The following is a 23,579-nucleotide window of genomic DNA, read 5'->3' on the forward strand; positions in this document are numbered from 1 at the left end:
TGAATTAAATATAATTTACATGCATATTTGTTTACTCGTCTGTTCTCTCTCGCTCTCTCTCTCTCTCTCTCTCTCTCTCCTTCTCCCTCTACTTGTGGGTGAAATTATGGCGGCTTGGTTGTGAAAAATCTCGTTTTTCTTTTTTCCTGTTTTTTTTTTGCCAACATGCAATATTGCATGCCTACTGCCAACGAACTGCCAAAGGGCATTAGCCAACTCTCCCTTACACACACACACTGAAACACACACACTCACACACAAATGGTCATTAAAATTATTGTTGACATTCAGGCCAACACAAAGCGAGAGTGAGCGAGTTGAAAGCCATAATCCCTGGCCATAATTACACGTGCTAATGAAGTGAAATTCATTCCGCGCTTTCATTTTTTTCTTGTGTATTTTTTGCAGTTACCATTAAATACAAAAAAAAAAAAAAGGAAAGAAAAAAAAAACAGTATCCATGTTTGCTGTTTTCGGTCTTGTTATTATTCTCAACAACAATTACTACCACAATTTCCCCTTAAAAATGTTGAGAAATGTTTGTGTAATGCCAAAAACTACAACTGTGAAAATGAAAGCGAAATGCAAAATTTCATGCAGTTAATTGCTTCGAAGGGTTGTTACTTTGCCTTTTCCTAAAAATGTTCTCGAAGCACGTCAAGTAAAAATTGTAAGCAACTAAGACGAGCACACAATTATCCTATAAAAATTAACATAATTCATAACATTTCAATCAAAACTAATCTAAGAGGCAAAACCAAAATTTTTGTACTTTAATGAATGAAAAAATATGAAAATTTTGCAAACAACTTAGTTTATTAAGTAAATTTAGTAATTTTAATAAAAATTCTTAGGGTTTTTAATTTTTTAAGGTTGTAATAAACTTAATTTAATCATCTTATGATTGTTTTTTAATTTATATCTGCAGCCCGCCAAAGTAGGCAACATAAATTTGAATTCCCTGTTAGGCACCGCAAAAATTACGAAATCAGCAAACACTTTCAATATAAAATTAAACTGAAATATCTTAATATGTACTTCTACTCGTTATTTGATAATTTTTCAATTAAAATAAAAAAGTGAACAGCTCTGTATAGAAATTTTGGCTAACAATGACTTGTTACTTAAATATACTGAATTAACCCAAGGACTCACAAAGGGTATTCAAAATATGCATGTTTAATGTTTATTTTTTTTTGTTATTTCAAGAATTTTGCATCAAAAATGTTGAGAAATGTATGCAATGTAAATAGGAGGGGGGCGGAAGGTATGCAATAAAAACGAAGGGCAATTTCATGCAGTTAATTGCACGATTTGGTTTAAGTAAATACATAGAGCAAAGAAAATAATAGTTGGACATGAAAGTGGACAGAATGATGGTAATCTAAGCTCGGTGATTATTCAACCATGTGCTGAATACCAAAGTGGAAAGTATACATTATTCTAATGTTTACCTTTTGCAGCAAAGTTAGTTGAAACTTTTGTTTATTTAAGTTTATTCTTTTGCTGAAATTTGTGTTCTCTCTGGTTAGTCACAATCATTTATATAAAGATTTAACATTCATAATACAATTTATGAAATATGTCATAAACATATTTTGCATTTACAAATTGATGTTGCAAATATTTATTATATTTTTTTTCTTTCTTACTTTTGCAGGGTCGCTGTAATCGTGATAAACCGCCGTGCAAATATTTTCATCCACCACAGCATTTGAAGGATCAATTATTGATAAATGGACGCAATCATTTGGCCCTAAAGAACGCATTGATGCAACAGATGGGCATAGCACCCGGTCAGCCGGTTATATCGGGCCAAGTGCAAGCTGTGGTAAGTAATTTTCCTCTATCCTTTTATGCCCTCTGACCCATTTCATTCTCTTTTAGTCTAATATTTTAATTGAATTCCTAAGCCAGAACCCAAAAGAAGCAAAATTCTAGTTTAGCAGTGAAAAAGAAAGGAAAAATTATATATGAATATTTATAAGCAAACGCAAAGCATGACTATGAATATACCCAAGCCAAAAAGAAAAAACCAAGAGGAAGCTGAAAAAAAAATCTATTCAAAATGCGCGAAAATGAGTCAAAGGAAGGAAATGAAAACGAAGCAGTAGCCATGTATTATTCATTGGGTTCAGTTCATTTTGAGGTTTTCATTTTTTCATCTACTTCTTCTGTCTTCTATTCCTTTTCTCAACATCTAACAAATCGAAAATTAATTCTCAAATAATTGCCAAAGCGAGTCGTGTTTTTTTTTTTATTATTTTCCCTTTCCACAACGCTGCTAAACGCCAGCAACCATTAAAAAAAGGACTCAGTCAGAGTGCTGAAAAATGCATGAATTTTCATTAGAGTAGGATTAGAAATTTGCTGTTTCACTTTACTCTCCTCCCCCACTGAGAGCGTGTTAAGCATATTAAAAACCCACTGAATGATGTAGGCGGGGCATATGCCATAAAAGAAACTTTCAGATACTCTTATGAATAAATGAGATAACATTTTTGTTGTTGGAAGGGGTTGAGGCCATTTTGCCTTTAAAGTGCATGTTAGGAAATGTATGTATATAGTTTAAACAATTAATGCCTTTGTGTCGTTTGTTAATTAGTGTGGGTAATTTATAAGTAGAGCTCATTAAATTGCTAAGTTCTAATGAAAGATACTATTCATTTTGAGGTTTTGTTTATTCCTTTTTTCTTTAAGAGAAAAAGGTTTCATATAAAGGCTAATTAATTGGGTTTCTCTAACAAAAATCACACACAGAAACTGTCAAGGACTTTCTTAAGTCAGTTCTTTTGGCTAGTACTGTTTTTTATTAGTGAAATTTGAATCATCTTTGTCAATCTCCTACTTGTTTAATTCTTTACCAATTTCAAACGGTACTTTAATATATGACTTCTTCTTCTATTTTTTATAGACTTTATTTTAGAAGATTTCCATTGGACTCAATTTAGAAGAATTCCATAAAAATCATGACATTTTTAGTCTTATTGTTAGATTTAAATTCCAATATAAAATATTTCTACTCTTAATAAAATTAAACAAGACATTACTATGAAAATTTCATAATAACTTGGTAGGAAAGGAAGAAAACGGAGATATACCTGTCTTTAGATAACGTTTAGGAAAAGGAATAACCTAATATGAGCTAAATAAAGTCGGAATTGTTTAAAGACATAGAAAAAAATCAAGATATTAAGCAATCAGTCACAACTTAATTCGGTAAAGAATCTTTTATTCAATGCAGGATGTTTCCTTCCTTTCCTTTATAGACTAAGAGTTAATCTATATAACTTTAAAATTTAGAGGGTATACTTGTATAGAACTTTTAAATTATTTCCAATTAGATTAACAGCTTTATAACAAAGTTGATTATAGTTTTGTTAGGAAAAGATAATCAAACTGTACACAATTTAAGTAAGTTAAATTCCAAATCATTTTAGATTGAGAGAACACAAAATGCATATAGAAATAGCTTTGCTGTTTGTGGCAAGTATTTTGCAGATGATAAATGGACACACACACTTACTTACTTACCTAGAATTTAGCCCAACCCTCCCCCTCTCTTCATTCACTTTGACAAATACTCTGATGATGAATTATTATAATGGCTTAATGGCTTTCTCTCTCTCACTCTGTGTCTTTGTGTCTCTGCCTTTCTCCCTTTAGGCCGCAAATCCATATTTGTCTGGAATACCAGCCAACACATATAGTCCATATTATCCAACTGGACACTTAGTGCCTACTTTACTGGGGCCGGATCCAACGGCCGTTGCCTCACAACTGGGACCAGTTGTTCCACAGACTGTGCAGGTGGCCCAACAGAAAATACCACGTTCCGACCGATTAGAGGTGAGTTTTCCATGCATCCAAAACAAATGTATTTTCCCCTCCTACCTATACCCCCATTTTAAGCAATATGAATATGAATATTTCCAATTTCAATATCAATTAACTACTATATGAATTTATTTGTTCAATGTTTATGATTTAAATGTTTAAAAATAATTTAAAATTATTGTTTAATGCTTTTCGTTTGTTTGTTGAACAAAAATTGAAACGAATTTGACATAAACATACTTACAAGAGCAAATTGAGCAAAATTTGTTTCGGTTCGTTTTCGTTTCGTTATGTTTTATTTTTTTTTTTTTTTTTTGTGGCATGCCAAAAACTTGTATTATTTAAGACTCATTTATATGTATAAAAAAAAAAAAAAACAAAAAGAAAAACTATGAAAAACTATTGCAACTTAACAACTTGTACGGTTATTTTATTATTGTTGTTGTCTTGTCATGGAAAACAACAAAATAAATACCGAAAAATGATTTGACACACACATTCGTATTGATGATAATTATTAACTTGACTTTTTTTGTTTATTTGTTTTCTAACAAACTGCAAAAGATGGAAACTAAAAATGCCAAAACTATTTTCATTTTCTGTAATATACAAAAAAGCAAGAAAAATTTGTTTTTAGTTCTCTTTATTGTTTTATTATTTTGATTTAACTTCTTTGGTTGTTTAATTGTGATTCCATTTAAGTGTATTAAGTCTCTAAGCCCAATTTGTTGCAGCCTTTTAGGCGCTTATGGCTTTGCAGCTATAAATGCAAAACTTTTCTCCATACTTTTGATGGTCAAAAGCAAATTAAAGCAAATCAAAACCAATCAAAAACAATACAACCAAAAAACTACTACTATTCTTACTACAACAACAAATACAACAATTACAAAAACAAAAGCGCTCCCATTTTTTTTTTTTTTTTTGTATATACAATTTCTATATATGTATACCTAATATCTATAAATATTTCAATAAATTTATTAAATTCGCCCTTGAAAAACAAACAAAATAAACAATCAAAAGCAAAAATTTAACAATTTGTTGCAGAATTCAATTGCACTTGACATCGATTTTTGTTTTAAATTTCTTTTTTAATTTCCACTTACTTCTTTTTCATCAAAGTAAAATTATTAATAAAAGGGAAAGAAATGAAATTAGCAGATACTTTTTTTGTTTAGTTTTTTACTATATAGAAACCTATATCTAATCGTAACCGTTAGCTGTGAGTAGCTCTATAAATAAATGTTAGGTCAAAATTTTCAAAAAGTTTAGTTTTGTTTTCGTTTCTGTTTAATAAATTAGATTGTTAGACTTTTAGAAGTCTTTGTTTTTAGTATTTCCTTTAGAGTTTTTCTGTGGAAATTTTCTATAAATTTTTATCTTTACTTTCGTGGTAGTTTTTTCATTCCTTTACTTAGTTTATTTCACTACAGTCCCCCAGCCCCTTTCTATCTATCTCTCTTTCTCTCTCTAACACTATCAATCTTTGGTTTTTTCTTCATATATCTCTTTTATCTCTCTGATCGAGCATTTAGTCCCTCTTTTGTTTTAGTTACTTTTTGGTTTGAATTTTATTTTGTTATATTTATAATCCTTGCATTCTCTTTTTTCCTTTTGTTTCCTTTCTTGTTTTTTTTTAAATATCTCTATATTTGCGTGCTTTTTGTGTTGTATTTCTCAACAAGCACAAACTCTAAAAAAAAACAAAAGAAAAAAGCTAATCGGCACGCCAAAAAAAAATAACCAAAACTCATACCAAAAAAAAAGGCAACAAACCAACCAAATTAATCGGCTCCTAACCTCAAAACAAACAAAAAAAAAAACCAAAATGCGAAGCTTGTTAATGGGAATGCAAAAAAATATATATATTAAAACAAAATATATATAGAAAACTTCTTTTTTTTAACAAAAAAATAAAAATCCCTCTCAAACAACTACAACAAATACTTTTTAAGAAAGAAACAAAATGAACTTGTTTACTGAATATCCTTCCATTATCCAACAAAACCCCCCGCCACCACCACCAACACCACCACCACACCCACCAACAACAACAACAACTACCACACCATCACAACACCAACAACAACAACTACAACAACAACAACACCACCAACCACACCACCAACCGCCAAAAAAAAACACACACACACACACAATTTGTACCCACAACTGCTGCCACTTTTTTGCTAAAAACCGCTGCCCAACGCCGCCCGCCAACCAACCAACCCACCGAACGAACCAACCAAACCAAACCAACCAACCAACAACCAAATGAACCAACAACAAATCTGCAATCAACCAACTCTTCTACTCCTTCGTCCACAAATGAATAAAATGAAATGCTGAATCGAACGCCAAAACAAAAATAAAAATCCCTCGCAAACAACAACAAAATGCAACAACAAACTGGATATATATATATGTGTGTGTGTGTGTGCGTGTGTGGTGTGTGTGTTCGTTCGTGTTCCTTCCTTCCTTCCCACCTGCAGGTCTGTCGCGAATTCTTGCGCGGCGCCTGCAAACGCGCCGAATCTGAATGCCGTTTCGCGCATCCTCAGGAGAGTGTCGCCCGGCACGATGATGGTTCCATCACGGTTTGCATGGACGCCGTGAAGGGCAGATGCGCACGTGAACCCTGCCGCTACTTTCATCCCCCCCTGCACCTACAGGCACAATTAAAAGCGGCCCAAACACGCGCCACCGCTGTCGCTGCTGCAGCTGCGGTATGGCTATCATTTTTCTTCTCTTCTATATTTCTTATATATAATTTTCACCTTTTTCCTTTCGTTGTTTTTTTGTTTCTTTTGTTTGTGTTTTTCCTTTACTCGTTTGTTTGTTTGTACGTTTCTTTTTTTTTTCTTTTATTGTTTTGACGAATCTCCAATCTCTTGATTTTCGCTTCGTTTCGTTCCCTTGCAACACATATCTATATCTATATATATTTATATATGTGATCCTTAGTGTCTTATGAATTTTTGAGTTATTTTTTTTTGCCAAAAAGAAACTCAAACAAACCAAACTCACCTACACATAAACACTATATATATATATATATATACATACAAATATATGTATATTTAACTCCTCTTCCTCTCAATCTCTTATGCACTAATCTAGATATATATATATATATTTACCTATTATAATTAGCAATAGCAACTTGCTATCTCTTTCTAATTCTCTTTCTTTCTCTCTAAGAATGCATGTGCGCAAATGAAAATAAAAATTACTTTTAATTAATGTGCAAAAAAGCAAACAAATTTTTTGGCATTTTATGTTGCAGCTTAGCCCCCTAGATTATGCTACACAAATTTCTAGTACATAAGAAATAAGAGGTTTAGTTTCTGCAAATTGGGTGTCCAATGTATGAGAGCAAGATTACATTTAATTACAGTTTTAGGTTTATTCTTCAATGTATATAAAAGCAAATTGATAACAGTTATTAGATTATATATTCTTGTATATACATAAATAGCAACTTGTAGCTACATAAATCAAAGAGAAGCACAAAAAAAAGAAAAAAACAGTATAAGAAAATTGCATTTTAAACAATTTGACTTGAAAAACACGCACAACCATAAAACTGTTATATAGCCGGAGAATATAATCTCCACACACACACACACACACACACACACACACACATACGCACACTTGACAGGCAAGAGTACCGTTATTCAGCAACATGGAAAATATGTTGTAGCTGCTGCCCCGCCATATATACATATATATAAAATACGCCATAAATGTTGATTTTCGTTGGGGCCAAAATTAACATTTATTACAACGCGTTAAAACTTTGAGCACGCAGATACTCGCACACACACACACACAGACACGCATACGTGAGGTACATGTGAGAAACGTATCCATGTCCTGATGCTGGTCCTGAGAGCTGCTGATGCTGGGTTCCTGCGTCGTCCTGGCTGCCTGCCTATATGCGGCGCACTTAATTCGCGACTTAATTGCTTTCTGTTGAAAATTTATTTGATGCTGCAAAACAACAACAACAACAACAAGAAAGACAGGAACAGCAACAACAACAACAACGTTGTCCAAAAAAAAAAAAACGACAGACAGGCAGGCAAACAGGCAGAATATGCCAGCATAAGGGAGACGACGTGAGGTGAATGGGAGGGAGGGGGACTTATATGACACACATAATTGCAGCATAATATCGCATAAAGTGAAAAATTGTTGCAGCATTTTAGGCGTAATTCAATCGAGACAACAACCAAGCCTGCCTATCCGGTTTTTCCTGTCACTTCCCTCGCGCTCTCTCTTTTGGCAACCTGGCCAACACGACAAACGTGATTATTGTATCAAATTGTCATTTTGACACACCTACACAAACACACACGCACACCATTACACACACACACGCACCACCATACATATACATTAAATGTGCGTCTTTTGAAGCATTTTGTTTAAGGCTTTGTCTATAAGAGCTTTTAGCTTAGATGAAAGAAACCAAAAATACGTCAAATGAACTATATTCTTATAGCCGTTGCCATGCCGCTAAGTATTCTATAGTTTCTTATGCTTTTTTCCTTTTGTTGGCCATTATCATTCCCCTTTTGAGTCTCACGTTGATTCAGTTTTTTATCCTTTAAACATTTAAGTTTTTTTTTCGCTGCTGAAGAAGAAAAGAGGCGTGGGGTAAAACGAAAAAGGGAACTACATTTAAGCCCATATGTAAGCTTGACACCAACAACATAAAAAAAATGAGAAAAACGTGGAAGTATCAGGCTATGGCATGACCCCGCTGTAAGTCCGTTTGTGTTTTTTGTGCTTTTTGACCTGAAACTGACCAAAAATGTAAATGTCAACCTGGCCTGAAGCAGAGAAAGAGCCAACCAACAGCAACGAAACATCATGGATTAGTCAGAGCCGGATAACGTTTGAACCGGAAAATTAACTAAAAGCAGAGATTTCCATGCCAATGAATTGTCCTGCCTGTCCTGTTCTGTCGCTGTCGCTGTCTCTGTTCGGTCTGTCTGTCTATCTGTCTGGTCAGTAGCCTGGTTCTGCCTGCCTGCTGATTTTTTATAGACTCTCAGTTGGCTCTTTCATTTGCCACACACACATATACTCAGACACTCATACACACTCGGCATTTCCATATAGACCCACCAAAACCAAAAAAAAGAAACTATAGAAACGAAGCGAAAAACTTTTTCGGTGCCCAAGCGAATTAATCCGTTTTGTAGGATTCATTCCCAGTGACATCAAGCCAACGTGGCAGACAAAAAACTTGTATGTTATCATCAACGTATTTCCATATACACTCTTTAAAGAATCACAAAGAGTTGATACATTGTTCAACAAAGTCGATATATGACTATTTTTTAAGGTGCTAACTTTTCAACTTGGTTAAAATCTAATGCAAAAATTGTTAGTGTTTCAACAATTTGTTCTAAACTTGTCTTTAAATTAAGTTTATTGGTATTATTGTCCAATTTGTTAAAAATGTATATACTGCATCTTCAAGGGAAGATAGGCTACATTTTTTAATATTTTCCCCCTTAATGCTAAATCAACCAAATAACTTGCCGGAAAGGGTATTAAATCTTGAACTCGTTTGCATAATCACTGTGTGTCCATTCTTGGGTTTTTTAGTTTTTTCTCTCTAAATTGGGGTTTTTGTTTTTTGGTTGCCAAAGCCTAGAAGTATGCCAAGTTTTTGTGTTCATTTCTTTATTGGTGTGTAATTAGCTTTTGGAAAAGAAAAAAATAAAACAAAACATCTTAATAGACTATCTATATAAATATGTTTCTTTGTATATGGTTTCTAATTTGTTTATAATTTTTTCAAATTATTCCATTTAAACAATACGAATGTGTGACAAATCAATTAAGTAAGAGTTTTGTTGCAAATACACTATATACACATATACTATATCTTTATGATAAATCCAATTAAGTTAACTGATAAGTAAGGTTACACATGCCTCTGCCATTTATTTTATTTTCTATTTTGGTTTTGCTTTCTTGAAGCTTTGTTCACTTTTATTAGTTGTTTATGCTTCTTCGATAAATGCGAATTTTCTTATAATATATATATTGAACTGATCAAACTGTCCAACTCTAACAACAATTGATTTTAAGATATTTATTTAAAACAAAAAACAAAAAGAATTTCAATTTATATGATTTTTATATACTATTTTTTACTTCATATTCTACTATTCTACTATTATTATGTATTTCATCTGTTACGCCTGTGCCAACACACATACATATACATATACACACACACACACAAACTGTAATTGCTTCTACGATGGATGGTCTCACCTACACACACACACACAAATACATTCATTACAAACAAACAAACAAACTACTGCAATGGACAATATAAATAATTCATTTTCAAATCTTGCAAATATTGGGGTACAAAAAAAAATATATATCTATGAAAATCAATTAAATATGCCAACACCCAAAAATGTTTGCTTGAATTATTCAAATGGATTCATTCCATTATTCAATGGACACACATAATTTAAATGTTTGATTATGGGCAAAAATCAATTTCCATCTGGAATCCTTTATATATATTTGCATAACTATCATAATTTTTGTGCAATTGTTTTTAAATTATGTGACACTCACACTTACGCACACACACACACACACACACAACTGACTTTGGGACTAACTGTACAGAGCTCACCTGTTACGGCACACCATCATCTACACCAGCAACACCACCTACACCACCAACTGCAGAGCCACCACCACCACCACCAGCAATTGAACACCATATCAACGGCAGCAGCACCAACACCATCATCACCAACAACAGCAACAGCAACAACAACAGCCACAAACAACAACAACAACAACAACAATCTGAACAATCCGAACCAGAATAGCGCTGCTGCCGCTGCTGCTGCTGCCGCCGCTGCTGCCGCCGCTGCTGTAATGGGCCATCATCATCACACACTGGAAGTGGGCAAGAAGCGGGCAGCGGACACAACTACTGATATGTTTCCACTGGTATTTTTGTTTTCCCTTTTGTTTCTTTTCTTTTCCTTTTTATTAACTTTATCTCACTTTTGTTTTTCCTTAATTTTGTTGTTGTGTTGTGTTGCTCTTCTATAATTCCAACTCTACTTGTGTTTAAATTTATTTCAAATTAATTTATTAACACTTGTTTTTTTGTTTTGCTGGTTTTTTGATTTGTATATATTTGCTTGACAAATGCAATTCATTAGTTGATACGAAAGCTTTTAAATGAATTTATTTTAATGCATGCAATATACAAATTTACATATTATTAATTTAAAAACAAATCTCAATTTGCCAAATTAAAAGCAACGATAATCTAATTAGTTCTTAACTGCCCTTATAAGTATGCTATGCTATGCAAAAAGTTGAATACATTTTGTTTAGCAATTAGTTAAATAATGATCAATTTAGTTGACATTAAATTGAAGCTAAGGTTATTCAATTGAGAGTTCATCTATTTAAGTCAATTAATTAAACACTTTCTTCCGTTCATATTTACTCTCTGAAGAGGCTAATCTATCGGAAAATTAGTTCAAACAATAAGATCAAGTTCAAATGGCAATTCTGTTTGGATTTAAAAGGATATGAAATGTTACGAATTCCGTTTTAGTTTATGATCAATGTTTATACTTCGATTTACACTCTGCAAACTTCTTGACTTAAAGTTTTGGAAATATTCGAATTTTAAAGCCGATGCTTAAAAGACCTTGATCAAAACTATCTCATGAGAGATAGATCTCATTAAGATTCATTTATTCATATTGCATTACCGCAGATTATATTTTAAAAATAATTGCTATCAAAAGGGGCTAATAAAGACTTGATCATTCCAAAATATACCCAGTAAGAGCCTCATGAAGTGGGGTATAGTTTTGGTATATTTTACCATCAATTGTTCGTTGTTAGAAAATGCGAATAATTTTCCCATGATTAACCAACTCGGTTAATTATTCCGTAGCTTAATCTAAAATGCATTAGCCAAAAGCATGGATGATAAATAGCCGATTAATGTTAGCCAAAATTAGAGAATAATAATTATTGTTATAACTCATAATGTTAATGACTTAATAGCTCTCTTTGATAGCCAATAAATGTTTGAACCGATTAAGTCATAGGCTAATACTTGAAGTTGGAACAAATTTAGAAATATTTTTCACATATTTTGCCTACTCGAATGACTAGAACGTTTGTCCATAGCATATTTTTTAGGGCAGGTGTTAAAATTTAAATGTCTGTTTATGTGAGGGGGGTATAAGACTCTCTCTATCACAAACACACACACACACACACACACACACACACACAGACACACACATATAGATGCTTCTGCACATACGCACATCAAAGTGCCATCAATTAACATTCATTATCAGTATTGCTCTGGCAGTTCAAGTTGGTTAGTCAGGAACGCCACACACTAAGCATTTAATTTACAAAATGAAGTCATTATCAGATATATCAAAAGCGCAAACACAAGCACACTCACACACACACACACACACACACACACACACACAAACAGACAGACAGACATCTGCATACATATAGACATATTTACTAATCAATACACTGGCACTCACACACACTACCACGCCTATTTGACTTTCATCATCAACAACTCTTGCCACCTGCACCACTATACCACCCACTCTAGCCTTCCCCTTTCTTCTCACTTCCCTCCCTACTTTCAACACCTTTTCCCCTCATTTCACCTCACTTCATCTCTGCAAATATGTAATATCCTTTAGCCATTGCTGCTGCTGCTGCTTCTACTTTCGCGTGCCTGCGAATTTAACCCAATTAAACATTTATATATACCTCTATATATATATATATACTTCACTTTGTATATATGTAACTGTATAGTATGATAAATTACAATCACATTTCTACCTTGGCAGCGCTGTGTTAATTAAAATGATTTAACTGATTATATGCCAAAGTTGGAATGTTGTTGCCCATTCTTCATTCATTCCATTCGTTATATTATATATGCTTTTTTTCTCGATTTTTTGTTTTTGTGATTTTTTTTTTTTGTTTTTGCGTTTTATTCCGTTTTTGTGTTCGCCCTTAGCTCTTGCAGTTAGTCAGCTTAATTGTTTAAGTGCTTTTCGTCGTTAATTAGTTGAACATGCATTTCTCTGCGGTACTATCCCACACCATCAACACCACCAACCATCACCAACCACCACTCCACTCCAACATTTTGGCCCCCCCTTGAATTGCCCTTCAATTCAATTCAATTTTCGTGCTCACGCTTTAAGCATATTATCATTTCGATCTTAATATATATAAAGAAGAAGCAGAAAAACTTAAGTTAAATCTAAGCATATATATCCACTAATTTCATTTGTATTCTCTCTTCTCTCTCTCTTCTCTCTCTCCCCTCTCTCTCTCTCTTGTTATATCTTCGTTTATGTTGGAATTTTAAATTGATTGTTAATAATTTGACCATCACCCCCTTCAACCCCGCCACCAATCAAAACAACAAATTAACCGAAAAAAAATATGACCCAATAACCAAAAATCGTATAACTAAACAAATTCAAATTAATTATAAATGCCAAAAAGATGGATGCTAAAACGGTTGGTTCATTTTACTATGAAAACTTCGTAAGTACTCAAATTGAAAAAGAAAATAAAAAATAAATACATGGCATAACACAAACCAAATATCAATCGATCTGATGATCAAAACTGTTGCAAATTCAAATCCAATCGTCAAAAAACGTATCCAAAATCCATTTATAAATATTTATAAACTCTTTTTTATCGCACTCGTTCAAACACTATAAACCTCTAAAAAAAAATTGAAATTGACCAAAATTAAACAATTTATTTTGATTATAAAATACATATATGGAAAAGAGTATATAGACTTAATTTTTTAATTATTTTCGCAAATAAAAGCTTATAACTTATGGCTGGAATTTTTATGAAATTTGTTGTTCAAAAAAGAAACGGAATTTATCCAAATGTAATTTGAAAATAAATTGGATCTAAATGTAATTTGAAAATAAAATACTTTAAATACAAAAAACAAAGGGCAACTGAAATCTAAAAAAAAAAACTATGATCCAAAATCCTTTTCCGCAAAAATTTGCTAGTCAAATGGAACCAGCTAAAATAATTAATCGATTCCATGTAATCTTATGTGTCCTTGCTGAAATAATTCCTATGCCAGCTTTTACTTTCTTGCTCAAACTGTTTCCGATAAAAATATATACACATCAACTGATCATTTCTAAAGATATTTGGATATTCTTCATTCTAATATAAAGATATTTTAATATTTAATTCGGATGAGATTTTTTTAAACATATTCTGAAAATTAAAAACCATTTAAACTGATATAAAGGTTTTATGTTCAGATATGGTGTTTCTTATTTTATAAGTCCAAAGTCAAGCACGTTCTCAAAAAGAACAGATCGTCAATAAAATTAAATAGAAAGCGAATAAAACTTAAACCCAAAGTCTCTTCCAGAAGTAAATTGAAGTAATAAATTATTTTACTAACAAATTATCTGATCCTGACTATTCGAAAATATCTTTTACCAGGCAAAGTCTATAAAATTGCTAAGCACAGCTTTTAAAGTTATTTTTTTTACCAATCATCATCATTATCCTTGTCATTATCATAATCAAAATAAATATAATGAATATTGCACGCAATTTTTACCTGTTTTTTATATCTTTTTTTTTTTTAATAAAATTCCACAAATTAATATATTTTTTTATAGATCATTTGGTACTTAAAATATATCGTATATTTGTTTGGTTATCTTTTCATTTTGTTTTTTTTTTTTAAATTTGTAATTATAATCGCAAGAAAACCAACAACTCTTATTGGCAGAGAATTTAGAAAAAGAAATTATGTGAATTTAGTGATTAGAAAATAATTTTTCTTAACCGAACAAATTTGCTCGTTTTGTAAGCTATTGTTATTACCTTGATTAACTATACATATATATAACTATTAATAATAAAAACAACTAATTTCTATCTAATATTAATTACTAAAATTTCCTTTTTTTTATTGTTATTGTTTAGCAATTCTCTGGCATGGTACCGTTCAAACGTCCAGCTGCCGAAAAATCTGGCATTCCAGTGTATCAACCCGGTGCGACAACCTATCAACAATTAATGCAGCCCTTTGTGCCAGTCTCATGTGAGTATGACCAACAGCAACAGCAAAAGCTACAACAACAACTACAACAACAACAACAACAACCACTACTACTACAACAACAACAACAACAACAAGAACAACTAGAACAACAACAACCACATGTTGCATTAAGTAGCGCCATAATAACAACAACAACTGCTGCTGCAACAGCAACAAGCAGCAGTAATTTAAATAATAATAATATTAATCAAATTGCTACAACAATTTCACCAATATTAACAACAACATCAGCAACTAATAATAATAATAACCATAACGATATCAATAACGATAACCAAATTATCGCTAACGATAACGATAACAACAACGATAATCACGAGTCCCATAATAATAGTGATCATGAGACTGATCATGATGCAATAAAAAATTCAACTGCTGCTGCTATAACTATCGCTACGGCTATTGATTGTAATACAACACAAACAATAACAAATGCCACAACCATCACAACAGCAACATCTACACCAACAACAACACTTACACCAACAACAACAACAGCAGCAGCAACAGCAACAACAACAACAGCAACAGCATTAGCCAATGATTTACCTTCAGATAACCAAACAAATGGTAGCCTTAGTCCCCAGAATTCCAATCAAAGCGAAAAAAATGCAACTGCAACTGCAACAACAACAGCAGTAACATCAGCAGCAACAACAACAACAACCACAACTACTAATAGCCTTTTACCTTTGCCCAATGGCAATGACAATAATAACTATTTATCCTATATCAATAATAATTTGAACAAGCATGATCAATCACAAACATCATATGCCAATAATGATGAATCTGTTGCCAGTGACAACAGCTCTGCAGCAGCATCGGCCATGGCAACAACAGCAGCAGCAACAACAATAAGTTCTGCTTTACGTGGCATTTATGCCAAACAAAATGGCAACGATTTGTCATCCACCTCCCATTCGTATACACGTTATAGTAATGGCGGCATTTTGCCCACACCAACTAGTGGCAGCAGCAGCAGCAACAATGTTGCCGCCGCTGTGTCCGCTTCATCGGTGTCAGCAGCCGCTGCGGCCGCTTATTATCAACAGGCTCAACAGGCCACACAGCGTATTACTTATGCCATGCCCGCCTATAATTATGGCAATCTGTATTCAGCCTATAGTAATGCAACAACCGTGATCACTTCCATGGCCAATACCAATCCAGCCTATGTTCAAGCCCATATGCAACAGCAGCAGCAGCAGCAACAACAGCAGCACCAACAGCAACAGGCTGTAAATCCTGCTGTTTACGCCCAGGCGGCTCATCTTCAACAACAACAGCAGCAGCAACAGGTGCAACAATCGGCTGTCTATGCCCAACAACAGGCAGCATATCCCCAGCAAGCTTTTGCCCAGGCTGGGGCTTACTATGCCACCGCTGCCGATCCTGCCGCCTTGGCCAAAGAGGTGGCCCAAAAGAATTATGCCCTCAAGTTGGCCGCTGCAGCGGCAGCAACAGCAGCTGCCGCGGGCAATAAGCTCGTGCCCACAGCCAATGCTCTTGCCTACACTGGAATGACATTGAACAAGTCCTTTGCCAATCCAGCTGCCCCACCGCCAGCCCCAGTGCCGCAACCCGTGCAACCTCCCATGCCCGGACAGACCATGTCAATGGCTGCCCTCTTGCAAATGCAGAGCCAAGCTCAAATGCGTAATTTGAGTGCCGGCAATCCGGGCGCTGTTGCTCTATCCGCACCGGGTACTCCGGTACGTGGAGCCAGTGCAACTGCTGCCCCACCAGCAACAGCAGCAGGAGCAGCATATCCGGCTGCCTTGCTAAGAGCTCCAACTGGAGCCCATCAATATGTGGCGGTGCCCACTTCAACAGCTGCCCAACAGCAGGCTCAGGCTGCCGCGGCGGCAGCTGCTGCTGCTGGTTATTTCTATCCGACTGGTGTAATTCCGGGTTATACGACTGCAGCTGCTGCTGCTGCTGCCGCCGCCTACGGCATGCCGACAAGTCAACAGCAATATGCAGCTGGGGCACTTGCTGCCCAACAATATGCTGCTGCAGCTGCTCAGGGTGCCGGCCAGGGCAGTGCCATGGTATTGAATCCGTATAAGAAAATGAAGACATCCTAAAAAGCATGAAAAGGGCAGCGCCAACTGTACTTAAACGAAACAATAACAAAAAAATAGATTATGATTTGATTGTGAAACGTAACAAAACGTGCCTCAGTTTATTTTTTAGACTTTATAATTATAGACGACCGAACCGTAACTACCAAATAGGGCCTCATTAGTTTTACAAAACACAACAACAACAAAGAAAAAGGAAATGAAAGGAAAAGAAGAAAAAAGATAGAAAGCTTTCAAAGCTGCTTATACACACCACTACACTCACACAAGATACTAAATGCTGCTGCTGCTGCGCTGCGCTGCGGCAGGCTGTACAAAAAGCAGAGCCTTCAGTGTTGAGAAGTTGCCATTGAGTAGAAATGCAAAACAACTCGCTAAATGACTTGCAATAGTTGCCATTTTTTATAACAATAAGATGAAGGACGTAAGGAGATTGAAGGATGCGCTTTTAAAGCACTTACTAACACACACACACACAGACACACGTATATAGACGATTTAAGTTCCTTTTGATTAATCGATCACAAAATGCAGAATTGGTTAAACGAAAAGTACTGTGATAGCTTTTCCTCCCCTTGGACCATTAACCATCCTCGCTTTAGCAACCACAAAGAAAGAAAAGGATTCTACAATTCAAGTCAAGTAGCTGAAAATTTTTTGTTCCTGAACACAAAACACACACACACACAGATATTAGAAAGGATGCCATAATAATGAAATGAAAAACAAAAACCTACTGCTGTTGCTCTTTGTTGCTGCGGTACAGTTGTGTGCGAAGGCGCTAGTTGTTGGCTGTCGATTTCAATGCTTACACGCTCTCTGACCCTCTCCCTGCAACTTTCATTGAACGCTCTTGCCATTGAGACGATGTTTTTCTATGTCTGTCTCTTTTCTATAACTCTCTAAATTGCTCTTGCTGGCTGTCTGTCTCTCTCTCTCTGTCTGTCTCTTTTACTCTCACTCATTTTATCTCTCGTTTATCAGTCTGTGTTTAATTCTAACTTAAAAAACAATTTAGAATTTAGTTAGTTAGATCATGTATAGCTCTATCCCACATAAATGCATAGATCGTGTGAATGCTGTTATATTTATGTCTATGTTGAAATTGTTGGCGTAAAAAAAAAAATTAAGAAAACAAAAAAAAAAGAATGAAGAGAAAAAAAAAACAAATAACTAACTAAAGCAAAGAATTGTTGAACAACGAACATTAAGATGTTGATGTTGATGATGATGCATAACGAATATTGTCTAGTTTAGTCTATACTATATACATATACGATATCGTCTATCTATATATATATTTATAAATACAAGAAGCTATATATGCTGTATGCTGCTACTATATATCTACATTATACACACACACACACACAAACACACTCTATATACACACTACACTACTCTGTACTCTAGCTGTTTCACACACACACACACACACCTACACTGTTACACCCACTTAAACGTTGACCAAAATCGATTTGTAAATCGTAAATATATATTTATTGTATATCACATATACATTTACATCTATTTAGCTTACTAATCAATATCACAAGTCCCCACCTCCCACCTCTCTCTTTTTATATCTCTCTTAAACTCAGACACACTCATTTTCACCCACACACTCACACACACACACACTTTGTTAAGCCACTTGCCCCCAAAAAAAACACGATCCCCCCTTCTTTTTAAAAAAGAATACCCTTAATTTATGTTATGTTTCAAAATTTTTAACCTTTTGTTTGAACTTTGTAAATTGTTTTATTTTGGTTTATTAACTTAATCTCTTAATCAATCTATATCAATATCTCTATCCTGCTCTCGATGTATTATACAAGTTTTTTGTTTTATGTATACATAAAATGTTAAATTAATAAACTTAATGACAAAGCAGAACTAAGATTCATTTTTTTTAATTATACAAAATATTTTAGAGATCTCGTGTGATTTGTTTTTTTATTTCCTTTTCATTATTATTATAATTATTATTATCATTATATATTATTATGCGTTTTATTGATAATTTATGTACTTAACCGATCTACAAGATTACCTTAGAGTAGTTCTCTCTTGCGAGACAGCATACATATATACATATATATAAATCAGATTGGTAATATCTTTCTATATATGTATATGTAATGCCTGTTTATTTTTTGCCACTGACTTGCGCACCTTTTTGTTTAAAGTTTTTAATTTAAAGTGTTCTTTAAGACTTTTAGATCGACAAAAAAGAGAAACCAAATCATTTTCACTCTTCATCTATATATGATTATTATTATTATTATTATTATGATTATATTACTTACTTACTTTTAATCTCTGTAAAATTTTGTTTTAATTTACTACATCAACAAATGAAAAAAAAAGAAACTGTTTATGAAACGTTTGTTTTTTTTTTTGTACAACAAATTTCAATGTTTGCCACTAATTCTAATTCTAGTTTCGATAGTTTTTATTAATGTTTTATTTTTTGAAAAATTGTGTGTTTTATTATGATTATTATTACTATTATTATTATAATGATATGTCTAAATATAGTTGAAGCAAAAAAAAAAATACATTATTGTGTGTTGGTATTTTATTTAGTACAGATAAATCTCCCTCTCTCATTCACTCTCACAGTATATCTCTATCAATATGATATGTTTTTTATTATTATGATCACGATAATATTCTATCCTAAATCCCTTCACCAGTATCTATCAAATTGCCGCGCTTTTTTCGGCCGAGCAGCTGTCTCTATCTATCTATCTATCTGTCTCTCTCTTTTGTTTTTCTATCTCGTTCTGATGCTTCACACTCATACACACACACCTAGAACACTGTCATACACATAAATATCTAAATTAATTGCCTGAAATATATGTTTCGCTTTCATCAATAAAATCCTTTAACTAATTTTGTTTGCCCCCGAGAACGATTTTCTATCCTCTGGCTAGCCAAAGTTTTTCTATATCCTTGCAGTTGATAAGCTAATTGAAATTAGATAAAAAAGGACGATTAAACTATATATTAAATGCTTAGCATCTTATATAGAATTGTTGGATCAAGGTTTGGCCTAAAATTTAAATCAAACCTTTCATATTATCCACATTGATTTTAAAACCATTTTCAACCTTTTTTTCCAAATATTTTTGTGTTTATCTAATCTAAACAAAAAATTGCTTAAAAAATTATTATTTGTGAACTTTTAGGAAACTGTCTAATTACTTGGTTTCTAAGTAAGAAAAACATATTAAGTTTTTATTTGAACTTTTTATATTTTCTATAATTATTCAAGTTTTATCAATAATTTCAATTTCATTTAGGTATAGTGCCAAGAAGATATAGTTTAACTTAATACATTTATACCAACTTATCTGGGTCATAGAATATGATGAAAACATTCCTTTATAAAAATCGCTTTCAAAATCATCTGCAAGGTTATAGTTAATAATATTAAAATTCACTCCTTTCCCATCCATTCTCTTCATAAAAATTTGTTTTCTTTTTAGCAAAAATGGCAAGCAAAATGAGTAGAAACTAGATGTAAAACTTCGTTAAACTTTAGCATAAAAAAAAATATATACACATGCTACATACATATATACAAACACAAAAAACACAAATATATTCTACATACTTACTAACAATTGCCTATGGCCAATTAATGCTTGGCTTACTATTTATTAATATAAACTATTTGATAAGAAGCAAAGGCTTAATCTCTATCTCTCTCTTTCCCTATGAATATGCAAAACAGCAAACACAAAAAAAAAAGAAAACTAAATTTATTAGCTGAAAAGAAAGAAAGAAGAACATAGAACTTTATATATACATACATCAATGTCTTGCCTAACTAATATAATCTATGTTGTTTGTAGAACTATAACAAAAAACAAGAAAAAACCAAAAAAAAAAACATCTCTTAAAAAAAAAAGCTACAAAATATGTTTTAGAAATTGTGTGCTCATAATATTATTGCAATAATTAAAAAAAAAAGAAGTGAAATTAGATCTTTTTATTCACTTTGCATGCAAAACATGAACATGAACAAGATAAAAAAATTTCAAACAAAGCTTTTTCTGCACTCTTTAAAAGTTGAACGCTTCTCAACACTAAACACACATAACAGTGCAAGCAAGAAAAAGAAGAAGACTACATTCACACACACACACAACACAAACACCACATACACACACACACACACAATGACACAACGAAATGCTAGCTTACATTATACGAATATCGAATCATTTAGGCTGATTTTGATTATAAAATTATATAGATCTATATATATACATATACATCTTATACAAGCAGAAGAAACCCTTTTAGAACTTACACAAGAAACAAACAAAATACGAAAACAAAAAACCAATAGAAACTCAATATATAGAAAGTACAGTACCGTCCATGTTAACTAAAGTAGTTTCATTTACATATTTTGTGTTTAGTTGTTGTTGCTTTGAATTTTTCTTTTGTAGAAAATCAAAAACATAACAAAACAAACCGAACAACCAAAAAACAAACTCACACACTGAAAGAAAAGAAGAAAAAAAACATAATAAGCATACCTATTTTTGTGTCTTGCATCTTAAAAGTGCTTTCAATAATTCATTTTTCTTTACCTTTTCTTGATCGAAAACGTGAATAGTTATATAAGGTGAAAAAATATATTAGAAAACTGCATGAAAACAATATGTTGATGAAAACGCAAAGAAGTCGAACATGAACCAAAAGCTGACAAAAAATGATAAGACATATGGAAAGAGAACTTTATATATATATATTATTCTATTATCTATATACATTTACATACAAATGCAACACTAAAACATACACACAAGAAACTTACACAAGCAACAAAAACAATATACAACAAAATACACTATGATTCTGATTCTGATCTGATTAATATATATGTTCTATGTGCTCTATAAATATATATATAAAACACCAACGAAAGAGATGAAACAAGAAATCGTAACATTAGTCATACAAAACTATATAAATTATATATTTAAAAAAAAAAAAACAACTGAAACTGCAACTATTAATAACAAAATATTTGAAATTATATATATACGTTTTATTGTAAAAACCGTAAAAAACTTGTTGCTTATTTTTTATCTTATACTTGGAAAGTGCTCAATGACTACAACAAAACTAACAATAATATTCTCTCACCCAACACCTCCTACACACACACACACACACACACACACACACACTCACACGAAACAATTTTTTTCTTTTTTGCTCTGCTATACGTTGTCTGTGTTTTTTGTGTTTTAGTTTTATATATACATACATACATATATCTGTTTAAATCTGTTTCTTCACATATGTATCTTTGATTGTATAAGTTTGTCTACTCATTTTGCCAATTGTTGTTTATCAATTTCTTGATTAGAATATCAAAAGCTTACCAACCTCGACCTTATTCCCCTCCCCTTATTCCATCAAACTATTCCTTATCTAAATTAAGTAAATGAAATGAACATTCACAAGTCTCGAAAGAAAAGTATGATCCAGTTTTATCTGAAGTAGTTATACAATTATTTTTTCAACCTACAAATTAGAGTATTCCATTTGATGTTTCAAGAAATGAACGTATTAACCCTTGTTACAGTACTAATGAAATTCATGTTAAGAAATCGAAAAAAAATCGCTAATAAAACTTTAAAGAAGAAGCGTATCTTAATCGACTTATAATTATTACAATCCAACAACCAATACAGGTGAAAGTTATACCCGAAATTATTGGTTGTTATTTGGAGAGAATTCTCCGTGACTGACTTATAGACCAGTTAAGCAGGGTCGTTCCGGTTTTGACTGCCATCCACAGCTCTCGATTGTTTCCCCTCAAGTAGACGAATCCTCAGCAAGAACCAGATTACAAACATAACAGAATAACTATTTTTATGATTAATGCAAAGATGAAAGAAATAATTACGATTAATCTTCAACAGAAAACAAAATTGAAATATATAGGAAATAAAGAAAAGTACAAAAAATGAAAGTCAATTAATTATAAATATAAAAGAAATATATTTAAATTTGTTTTATTACAATCTGCTTATTACGTCAAAGATAAATTTTGTCGCTGCAATAGACAAGACTTAGGACTATTCATTCCATTTACAAAAAAATTTGCTTTTTCATTTAAGGCTTATTCTATTACTTAAACAAAACATTTAATCTCTATTTTTTTTGCATATACTTCTGTAACTTATAACTTGAATTTATCTTTGTGCTGTCCAACTGATTTATTATGATTTCACACACACTCAACACACACACTTATACACACCCACATACATAGAACATTCTTCGATATTATATGGCTTGCTCGAGCTCGTAAGAAAAAAAAAACAGAAACAACTTCATGGTATTTTTCTCATTTTCTAAATACTTCATTTGTTTTACGTACAAGAAAATATTACTGTCTTAGT

At 32.7% G+C, this 23,579-nt stretch overlaps 1 protein-coding gene across 9 annotated transcripts in view; it reads left to right on the forward strand.

Annotated features, from left to right (window-relative positions):
* Positions 1 to 23,579, forward strand: part of LOC6646126 (muscleblind-like protein 2) — a 145,284-nt gene that overhangs the window by 113,215 nt on the left and 8,490 nt on the right. For 2 of the 9 annotated variants that reach the window (XM_023177763.2, XM_023177764.2), the window contains 5 exons: positions 1,661 to 1,831; positions 3,667 to 3,849; positions 10,519 to 10,851; positions 13,435 to 13,476; positions 14,914 to 15,031. In XM_023177763.2, coding sequence (XP_023033531.1) covers positions 1,661 to 1,831; positions 3,667 to 3,849; positions 10,519 to 10,851; positions 13,435 to 13,476; positions 14,914 to 15,031 — 847 coding nt within the window. Of the gene's footprint in view, positions 1 to 1,660; positions 1,832 to 3,666; positions 3,850 to 6,332; positions 6,567 to 10,518; positions 10,852 to 13,434; positions 13,477 to 14,913; positions 15,032 to 23,579 lie in introns of all 9 variants that reach the window. The other 7 variants (XM_023177765.2, XM_023177766.2, XM_023177767.2 and 4 more) reach the window with 5 other exon arrangements.

The sequence above is a fragment of the Drosophila willistoni genome (assembly GCF_018902025.1).
Source record: "Drosophila willistoni isolate 14030-0811.24 chromosome 2L unlocalized genomic scaffold, UCI_dwil_1.1 Seg72.1, whole genome shotgun sequence".
Lineage (NCBI taxonomy): Eukaryota > Metazoa > Arthropoda > Insecta > Diptera > Drosophilidae > Drosophila > Drosophila willistoni.